The following is an 11,197-nucleotide window of genomic DNA, read 5'->3' as shown; positions in this document are numbered from 1 at the left end:
AGCATTTGAATTGCTAATATAGGACAGTCTAGCAGTCCCACTGCTATGATATGGCAGTAAGCAGGTCGAATGCAGATTTAAAACAAAAATACGGCTTATTCAAATGCTTATTGGTTACCTGGGTACCGTATTTTTAAATATTCCAAGATCAAAGTTTGATGCTCTTTTCCTTGTGTTTTGTAGTATTTGTGTTTCAATGTACTGCTATTTAACATTTTTTCAGCAGGATTCAGGTAAATGTATCGAATGATATAAATAATGTTTTAAAAATATGTAACTGTGGCGAGCGTATCACTAATATGTAGCTTATTTGACGTACGATGTTAATATTATTTTATATTTCAGATTATCAACCGAAGAATCTAGTAATTCAACCAAATGCCAACAATATGACGAGGAAACCAGACAACTGATTCGAAGCAGTCTAACAATGGTGTGCCTGAACGTTAACCAAGCGTATCTTTTGGAGTTTACCCTTCCACTAACAACACCCAAATTCCCGTGACACCTAGGCCCTAGAGATCGTAGAGTTTACTACATTTTTCATAGGTTCCAAAACTAATCATCCTTTCCCATCCCTCAGCAGTCGCAAGGACGTGGCCAGGACAGTGTTCGACCATTGGAGGATTGCGTCAGTGTTGTCACGGCGTAAGACGTAGGACAAAATCACGGTTCTCGTAGCAATTTCTTTATTGTTGAAAAGGCTTTAAAGCTAAAAATAAATGAATTCTGATTGTTGGTCATGTTTACATTTGTAAATACTCACAATTCTGTGACTCCAGTCTATGGTCCCTACGTCATATACCGTTTCGTAATAGCAGGTCTAGTCAAATTACCTAGTTTAGTAAGTTTTAAAGTCATAGTTATAAGTTTTACTCTAGTATTTAAGTTTTACTCACTGTTTACGTCCGTAGGAATAAATTTAGGAATTTAATTGAATGACTAACCAAAGATAGCCGTAAGTAGTTCATTAAGCTAACCTAAAATGTGTTGTATGTGTAGTTCGTTTATAAGTTTTTGTTTTAACAATTCATTTGTGGCAACTCACTCAATTTCACTTGCTAACACAGCTAATCCAATAAGAAGTTTTCAATTATTTCTACTAATTATCAATAGTAAGGATAAGAGAGCTAATTCATTAAGCACATTTCACGTTCTTTTTCGTGTTGTTTTGACATGAGCCTTCGTCCCTACATCATTGGAGCCGATGGATGACAAGCACTCCGTCAGATCGGCAGCATCCCTATGGGAAATTTCTTTTGTAGTGGCGACGGGTGTAACGCCTCCCGTAACATTCCCCTCCTCGTAATGCTGCGCCAGTCCAGCAGGATTACCTACTGGAAGTACGTCAAGTACCGCAAGCTTCGCCACGGGACGGCGTAGTACTCCTGCACTAGTCTGGACGTCGACTTGTCGAATGCGTCCATCCCGTCCTGGTATAACTTGAACGACCTTGCCCCTAGGCCAACGGTTCCGGATGGCCTCGCCTACGATGAATACCAAATCTCCTTTCCGGATGGGTTTTACTTCTTCATGCCACTTGGTGCGCCGAGTCAAGACCGGCAAATATTCCCGTATCCATCTAGCCCAGAATTGGTCTAGGACGTAGCGACACAGATTCCACCCATTTCGCAATGCCTGGCTCTCCGTAGTCGACATTTTTTCCGGTTGCTTGACTCCATTGCTGCTCAGATGGATGAAATGGTTTGGGGTCAACGCCTCCTGATCTGACGTCTCCAGCGGCACGTACGTCAACGGTCTGGAATTTACCATCAACTCCGCCTCGCAGAGAATAGTCTGGAATACTTCTTCTGACGGTGCCCGGCAACTGTTGACTGACTCCATGGCTGCTTTTACTGCTCTGACCATCCGTTCCCATGCACCGCCCATGTGCGGGGAAGATGGTGGGATGAAGAACCACCGTGTATTGGTGTCGGTGAAGCTCTCCGCTAACTCCTGATTCATTTCAGCCATTTGACGGGCCAATTCCCGACTAGCACCCACGAAATTTGTTCCGTGATCCGTATAGATCTGCGTCGGAGCGCCCCGACGAGCGATGAATCGCCGCAACGCCATCTTAAAGGACTCTGTTGAGAGCGACGCAGCTACCTCCAAATGGACAGCTCTCACAGCCAGGCACGTGAAAAGTGCCACCCAGCGCTTCACTTGACTACGGCCGATCTTGACCATATACGGACCGAAATAGTCGATACCCACCAGCGAAAACGGACGGACAAATGGAGTTACTCGCGCAGCCGGAAGAGGCGCCATCCTGGGCACCTCCGGTCGCGTTTTATACACGACGCACCAACGACACTTCTTCGCCATCATCCGAATCATCGCCCGGAGTCCTGGGATGTGATATCGTTGGCGAATTTCGTTGACCACTGTTTCGCCGTTGTGGTGGCCGTACCGTCTATGGTACCAGTCAACTAACAGTTCTGTCACACGATGGGTTTTCGGCAGGATCACTGGATACTTCGCGTCGTACGCCGCCAGAGGAGATGCTTCTGTCCTACCTTCCATACGCATTACGCCGAACTCGTCCAAGAACGGCGATAGTTGTCTGATGCGACTTTCTGCCTCAAATTTCATCAGCTCTCCTTTTGTAGTCTTATTTTTCTCCAGAACGGTCAACTCTTCTGCGAATTCTTCCGCCTGAGCGAGTCGCCACAAAGCTCTCTCGCTTCGAACAAGATCCTCCTGCTGCAGACCACGACCGACCGGTTTGACATCTTGTTTCCTACAACGGTCCACAAACGAGTATACGTATGCTGTGGCCCGAAGCATTCGTTCCCACCTGGAAAACCGACTGCACTCTACAAATGGTTGAATCAACTGTACGTGATGAACGTGGATAGCACGAAGTTCTTCTTCGGTGGTTGGTGGCACTCGCTGTTGCGGCCACTCATTCTCCTCCATGTAGAGGAAATCCGGTCCAGTGAACCAGCGACCATCCGGCTGCATCATGGGACCTTTCCCCCATTTGGTGGCCTCATCCGCGACGTTGAGTTTGGTGGGAACCCAGCGCCATTCCTCGGACCGTGTGTCTTCCAGAATTTCACCGATTCGTACCGCCACGTACTGGCGATATTTGCGAGCATCCGAGTTGATCCACGACAGAACCGTTTTGGAATCACTCCAAAGGAATCTGCGGCTGATCGGAAGAGTGTGGTACTCTTCTATAGACTTTGCTAACCGGCTTCCGATGACCGCCGCCTGAAGCTCCAGTCTAGGGATCGACAGCGGCTTTAGTGGAGCAACCTTGGCCTTGGCTGCTACCAGGGAACATCGTGGCTGACCACGATCGATGACACGGAAGTAAGCCATACAAGCGAAGTTGGACTCGCTCGCGTCCACGAATACGTGGAGTTGCATAGTTTTGAAACACTCGCGATCGTAATCGGGAAAGTAGCAGCGTGGAATTCGTACTTGGTTCAATTTTGATAGTTGGTCGATCCACCGCATCCATTGATCGAAGATGTCGGTAGGAATGGCGTCGTCCCATCCGACTTGAGCTCTCCAGAGATCCTGAATAATTGTCTTGCCGTGAATTAGCAGGTTCGAAATAAGGCCGAGCGGGTCGAATACGCTCATCACGAATCTCAGGATGCTTCGCTTAGTTGTGAGAGTTTTGGTTGACGTTGATCGCTCGAGTTCGTCCGGCAAGGTCACGGAATACACGAACACGTCCTCGTTTGGTAACCAGGCCATACCCAGAACGCGTTCTACTTGGCTCTCCTTGTCGATGCTGAAATCTTTCGGCGATTTCGCTGGTTTCTCGCCCAGGCACTTCAACACGTTTTCCGAATTTGATCGCCAGTTTCGCAGCTCGAAGCCGGCTGCTGCTTGCACGCTCCGCACATCCGTTGCCAGCTTTGTCATGTCTTCCTCCGTATCGCGACTGTCTAGGTAGTCATCCACATAATGGTTTTCTACCACTGCTGTAGCCGCCTCCGGATATTCGTCCTTCCATTCTTCCGCGTTCTTATTCTTCACGAAGTTTGCTGAACACGGTGAACACGTGGACCCGAAGATCGCCACGTCCATCACGAAGATTTCTGGATTCGTTGACGGGTCTGTCCGGTAAAGAAACCGCTGAACTTGTCGGTCCTCCTCTCTTATGTTCAGCTGGTGGTACATCTCGCGGATGTCGCCTGCAATCGCTACTTGTCGTTGTCGAAACCGGCACAATACAGCTGGCAACGAAGAAAGAAGGTCTGGCCCTTTCAACAGCATGTCGTTCAGCGACACTCCTCTTACTTTGGCAGCCGCGTCCCAGATGATACGCACCTTACCGGGTTTCCGTGGGTTTGTGACAACTCCGATTGGCAGATACCATGTCCGGTTCGGGTCGCTTCCTTCTAACTCCTGAGGCGTGGCTTTGTGGGCATAGCCTTTGCACTGATAGTCGGAGATCTGCTTCTCCAAACTCGCCTGCAGCTCTGGACGCTTACTTAACTTCCGTTCTAGACAGATTAGACGACGCACTGCCATGTCGTAACTGGACGGCAGTTCCACTACATCACTCCTCCACAGCAATCCGGTTTCGTAGTGGCCGTCGGCTCTCTTCACCGTTGTTCGTCGCAAAATTTCCTTCGCTCTACGATCTTCTTCCGCTTCTGGTCCACAAGCTACGGATACAGCCAAGTTCTCCGCCGCGAAATATCCTTTCACCAGGTCATGTAGCTTGATATCCTCCACGCTCTTGCAAATGTGCAATAGCGGCGACCTCGAATCCATCTTCGAATCACCTACGCTTCCGAATACCGTCCATCCTAGTCTCGTTCTTGCTGCTACTGGCCCGCTTGGACATCCTTCCCGCGTCTTAAGAGGCAGCGACAGTTTAATGTTGTCCAGCCCAATCAGGATTCTCGGAACGGCCTTTTCGTAACTTTTCACCGGTAGACCGGCCAAATATGGGAACTGTTGAGACAATTCTCCATACCGTAGCGACTGTACTGGAAGTTCCAGCTGGCGAACGGTGCTCACTCCAGTCAAGGGGAAACTTTTGCTGCCCTCCACACCCGAAATCTTCAGGTTGACCAATCTGGAGTCCGCTTCGTGTCTAGAAACCTTCGCCGTCCACGTCAAACATAACGGCTGCAGCTCGCCGTCGAGGTTAAGCTGATCTGCGACTTCTTTCTCGATGAGCGTCGACGAAGAACCTTCGTCAAGGAAAGCAAATGTAGCTACTTGTGCTCCCTTGCCATGCAGCACCACAGGGATTATACGAAATATAGCTGCACTATGACTTCGACGGTGAATACTTACAACGGCGTCCGGTTTTGGACGAGCTCCGCTGCTGTCTGAGGAAGAAGGTTTGGTGCCAGTTGGCTGACTCGGATGAAGCGACGGATGATGTTTCTTGGTGCAACCATCGACGCCACAGGTGCGTGTCGACTTGCACGACCATCTTCCGTGGGGTACGAGGCAGACCGAGCAAAGCTGATGTGCTTCAACTGCTTTTAATCGGTCACCGAGACTTGAAGACTTGAACTTGTGGCAGTCCTTGATTCGGTGCTTCACGCTCTGGCAGATGAAGCAAGGTCTCTCCTGGTTTTCTGCCTTCTTTCCCTGTTCAAAATTCCGCGGCTCGGCAGACACGTGAGCATTCACGAAAGCTCTTTCCTTCCTCTGTTTCTCGCTTCCCACCGGGCGTACTCCATCGAAATCGTTGAAGTGCGCTACATCACTCGCCGCCGACGTGATGACACTCATGTAGTCACAAAATGTTCCGAGATCGACTAGACCAGCGCTTTTCTTATACAAAGCCCAGTCCAATCGGAGGTGTGGCGGCAATTTGTCCACCAGCTCTTGCAGTAGGGTCGGATTGGTTAAGTGGGCTTGCTGGTTAGCGGCCTTGAGATGGCCAACAAGATTCTGGACAACGAGACCAAAATTGACCAGCGTTTCCAGTCTTTCCGCTTTTGGGATGGGGACACTGCGCACTTTGTTGAGCAGCGACTGGACCAGACGCTCTGGGCTCCCGAACAACGTTTCCAGCGTCTCCATAATCTTCGGGACCGATGAAGGTAGCAGCAGATTGCTCCTCACAGCTTCCAGCGCCTTGCCTTTGAGACATCTCTGCAGTCTCATCAGATTTTCTGACTGCGAGTACCCACACATGGCAGTCGAGTTGTGGAAGCTGCTTATAAAAAGTGGCCATTCTTCGGGACTCCCATTGAATATTGGGAGCTCCTTCGGTACTACCTGCCTGGCAGACAATTGTTGCTGAAATTGTCCCCACATGGCTTGCTGGTTCTGGAGCTGCTGTAGCTGAGTAGCGTAAGGCTCTGCCGATTGCTGTAGTGGTACGCGTGACAGCGTCGGATGATGTTCCGATCTGTTGAGCAAAGACAACTCACCATCGGGAAAAGAAGGTGGTGGCAGTGGAGGGGTGTACGACGTCGACGCCCGCAGTACAGATGGTGGTAGTGAGAGGTCACCTAATTGATCACACAGCGATCGCGGTCCATGCGATAGTGTGTGTTGCTGCTGAGACGACGCCTGTGTCGTCGGTGGTAATAACATGCTCGATCGCGGTTCGGTTGAACAATCAATCGATAGATGCGACGGCAGTTCTACCGGCGGAGGGTGCGACGGTGCCGACACATGATCCTGCAGTGTCGGTGGTGGTTGTGCCGAAGTCGATGTAGGCAATTCGACGCTTGATGTTATCGGCCGACTGACCCTCGACTGTAGAAACGACTGTTCACTCAGTGGTGGAATTGGGACATGGGTTTGAGACGCGGGAGGTTTGTACAGTGCAATCGGCTCTGGGTACAAGAATGTTGGCAGAGGCGGTCGCGGAACCAGCTTTGGTAGTGTACGCTGCGGTTGAATCGGTTGAACAAACACCGACTGTGCATATACTGGCTGCGTATATACCGGCTGTATGCTCATCGATTGTGTGTGTGGCGACGGTTGCACCACTGGCTGTTGGAAACCAACCGATCTAATAGGTGTAGATGCCGTAACTGGGTCTTTCATTCCGGCGATAGACGACATACCATCCGTGCAAATGTTTTCGCCCACGCATTCGTTCGCCGGCTTGGGGAGAGACGATCGACGTTCATCGTGCATCTGGCTCGATGCATACTGCTTGGGTTTCGTTCCAGTATACCTGGTCAGCATGCCTCCACACGGCACGTTAGCACCAGCAGCAATCGAAATCGGTGGAAAAATGTCTTCGACGTTTTCTGGCATTGGGTTCCCTCCAGCTGCTTCGTCCACACTGTTGACCCACTCCTCAATGTGGCTGTTGCGAGTCCCACGACTCACACGACTCCGACGACTACGCTGACTTCCCGCCTCATCATCCTCGGCCTGAGAGATGAGCAGAGCATACTTCTCATCCAAGTATCTCTTATCGAGAGCAGCTTTGGCTGCTAGCGCCTTCTCTTGTCGTACACGCTCCTGTTCCTGCTGCTCAAGGATCAGCTTCTCTTGAGCTCTCTTTTCCTCTTCCAACCGCATGAGCTGCAATTGGACTCTCGTCGATCGCGAAGTACTGCTGGTTCTCCCGGATACTGAATCGCCACTGCCCGTTAAAGCACAATCTTTGCATATCCACTTACCGGTGACATTCTCGGCCATCTCCCCACACGCACAATGGTACCAACGATTGCATCGCTCGCAAGCTACCATATCTGCTACGTTGTCGGGGATTTTGCACTTTTCGCAAATGCGCTGAGGTGTCCCAGAGGTGGCTTTCGCCGCGGATCGCGTCGTACGGACCATCGTGGATACGTCCTTTATTTGACCTTCGCTACAAGCAGCACAACCTTGCCGAGTAGAATTCTTTAAAGAATGTTGTCACGGCGTAAGACGTAGGACAAAATCACGGTTCTCGTAGCAATTTCTTTATTGTTGAAAAGGCTTTAAAGCTAAAAATAAATGAATTCTGATTGTTGGTCATGTTTACATTTGTAAATACTCACAATTCTGTGACTCCAGTCTATGGTCCCTACGTCATATACCGTTTCGTAATAGCAGGTCTAGTCAAATTACCTAGTTTAGTAAGTTTTAAAGTCATAGTTATAAGTTTTACTCTAGTATTTAAGTTTTACTCACTGTTTACGTCCGTAGGAATAAATTTAGGAATTTAATTGAATGACTAACCAAAGATAGCCGTAAGTAGTTCATTAAGCTAACCTAAAATGTGTTGTATGTGTAGTTCGTTTATAAGTTTTTGTTTTAACAATTCATTTGTGGCAACTCACTCAATTTCACTTGCTAACACAGCTAATCCAATAAGAAGTTTTCAATTATTTCTACTAATTATCAATAGTAAGGATAAGAGAGCTAATTCATTAAGCACATTTCACGTTCTTTTTCGTGTTGTTTTGACATGAGCCTTCGTCCCTACATCATTGGAGCCGATGGATGACAAGCACTCCGTCAGATCGGCAGCATCCCTATGGGAAATTTCTTTTGTAGTGGCGACGGGTGTAACGCCTCCCGTAACAGTCAGTCTTGTCTAAGAGTCAGAGATTAGTCCCAAATCTTTGTGCTTTGGTTCGGACGGGAAGGAGGCAACCCTCATAACAGCGGTCTAGGACTGTACCACCTACCAATTTGTGCGACTCGCTAAATGCTAATGCTAATAGGAAACTCTTGCTATTTAAAGAACTTTATTCAAACTATTGTTAGAAACCTTCCCTGATTCAGAGGCCCCCTGTATTCGGGGGCCTGGTGCGAATCGCACCCTCCGAACCCCCTTGCTACGCCACTGGGGACTTTTGGAATTCATTGACATGCTCAAGGATGATACAGAGCATGACAATATGATATTCCGGCAGGGAATCCTACATCCTGCTGCCGGAGTGTCGCGTCTATCTTGCACAGAACTTCGAGAACAATAAACAGTAACATGATGCCACCCAAGTTTTTGCACACAGACAGATCCCCCTTCTTGGGAACCTTTACTAAGACGCTCTGCATCCAATCGGCTGGAAAAGTCGCCTTGTACCAGATAATATAGAATAGTTCAGGAGTTTCCAGAATTTTTGTCTCGCGGTGCACTTTTCGGAAATTAATTGCTACGCGGTGCACATGTTCAATTTTTTTACATTAAAGTTTAAGTTTGTCCCAAATGTTCATATACACACTTCGAAAAAATCTTGTAATTTTGTGTCATATAAGTCCGACATATAAAAGCAACACATTTGACGCAAAATTGTGTGCGATCTTATTTTTACAGGAAACGGAAAATGTTTGACTCATGTAATTTTACCGCAACAGCTCAGCGCGTCGGCTGCTTGAGAACTGTGCTATTTATAGCACCGAATATTGAAACAAAAAAATACAAAAAGTTTCATTCGGGAATCGAACTTCGATCCTCAGAGTGTCAGTTTTCGATCTTGCTCTCTCGGCTGACTCACCACGTTGAAGAGATGGCAGTCGAAGATGAACAACTTCTACCATAAACGAACATGTCAGTGCGGCTGTCGCGTCGTCACTGCTGGCGTGTATATATGTACTGAGGCAGCCGTCATCGCAGCCAAGCAGACAAAGCCGCCTTCTGATTGACTGAGCGTGGCTGTTTTCGTTTACCGCTGCATCGGCTGATGGCAACGGATTGTCATTTCCAGGCTTGTGGCTCAACTCGGTGTTAAATTTATGAGCGGTTTTCATGCTGTTTCACCTTCGTAATAAACAAATTTCCAATCGACTGCAGTCTTCATCTGATTCATCTGATTTTGTAAGGTGCTGTTTGACAGTTCAACATCAATAATCATTATGTTTCTGTAACATATCGCGTAAATTTACAGCCTAGAGAACTAAATTATCAGTTCTGTGATTTAACATTATGGCTGGAAGAACTCAAACAATACAAACTTAATACGTACGTCACAAAAAGTGTAAAAATGTGGCAGATTTATGTTTATGTCAACACTTTTCAAGCAGTTCGATCAATTGTGTCACTATTAAAATTGAGATTTTTTTAGTGTGTATTTCCTGATGCAAATTCTGATATTAGTTACAGGCCGATATGATTTTGACACTGACTTATAATACTTTAAAAAAAAATGGACTAAATTCTTAAGGACGGGCTCGGTAGTCTAGTGGCTACCGCTTCTGAATCGTATGCAGGAAGTCCTGGGTTCAATCCCTGGTCCGCCCCTTTCCACCTACTTTGTATACTTTCTCCCTCCTCTCTACATATACAACTCATGTATACATGTAATATGACTATAAACTCACGCTAGAACCAGAAACGGTTGAAAAGCCGTTTCTCTTCCTTCCAACTTTTACAGCACAGTGATGATCTATCAGATAACGCTTACGAGTTATGCAAGCAAGTGAACTGTTTCGCATTAGCTTCATAGTAATAATCACACAAGTCTATCACCTTACGCCGGGCATCCACGCGCCAATGTGTGAACCCTCTGACAATCATATCTCAGAAACACTCCGACATGCGCATGATTTTGTGCAGACGCAGAGGACGCAGGAAAATAGCCGTGCAATACCAAGTTCAGATATACCAAATCTAATACCTACAACCTGAATGAGGTACTGAAGAGTTCTGCAAAGACGTAAAATGCCTAAAACAACAACTTGGGTGTTTCGAACGAATATCTGCTGAATAATAATACCAGATCTAGAAATAGCTTAATAATAATAAATTATTTGTCCATTCAATTATGATTTTTCAATTATTATATAATACTTTAATCAGTCCTCAATGCCAAACCAATAACTCATTGAGGCATTTTCGGCCGGTAACGCAATACCTTCGCCATACCAAAATAAGTTACTTTTCATACCTCGATTACTTATCAATACCTTTTTTTGGTATGATAGCTGACTTTTGTATACTGAAGTTATGTGGCAGTTATTCGTTCCTGCTCAGGTATTGTTCCTAAATTTCTGGGGAAGTTCTCAAAAAGTTTTAATAGCGATTGTTGGCTCTTATTTAAAATTTATAACTCCCATTAAGATGTTCAGTAAACTACTTGTACGATGATTAATAGGCCCCTTCCCAGATTCTGGGAAATTACCTTTCAGATTTGAGATTCGTAGTGAAGTTCTCGAAGCTGTATATTATACATAGAGAACTATTGCGGTGCACTTGACAAGGCTTTGTGGTGCACAAAGTGCACGTCGGTGCATGATCTGAAAACTCCTATAATAGTTGATACAACACTTGCGCTTGAGCATCTCTGCTGATATGCGATCGAACCCGGGA

General features: G+C 47.0%; 1 protein-coding gene across 1 annotated transcript; it reads right to left on the bottom strand.

The window, feature by feature from the left end:
- Positions 1-635: 635 nt before the first annotated feature.
- Positions 636-8,468, bottom strand: LOC134290730 (uncharacterized). The gene is made up of 4 exons (XM_062857919.1): positions 8,226-8,468; positions 8,077-8,157; positions 900-8,013; positions 636-836 (listed from the first exon to the last, which is right to left on the bottom strand). The coding sequence occupies exon 3, from the start codon at positions 7,741-7,743 to the stop codon at positions 1,150-1,152; it is 6,594 nt and encodes a 2,197-aa protein (XP_062713903.1). The 5' UTR covers positions 7,744-8,013; positions 8,077-8,157; positions 8,226-8,468; the 3' UTR covers positions 636-836; positions 900-1,149.
- Between the last annotated feature and the right edge of the window lie 2,729 nt (positions 8,469-11,197).

This window comes from Aedes albopictus, chromosome 3 (assembly GCF_035046485.1).
Source record: "Aedes albopictus strain Foshan chromosome 3, AalbF5, whole genome shotgun sequence".
NCBI lineage: Eukaryota > Metazoa > Arthropoda > Insecta > Diptera > Culicidae > Aedes > Aedes albopictus.
This window is presented reverse-complemented; position numbering and strand designations above follow the sequence as displayed.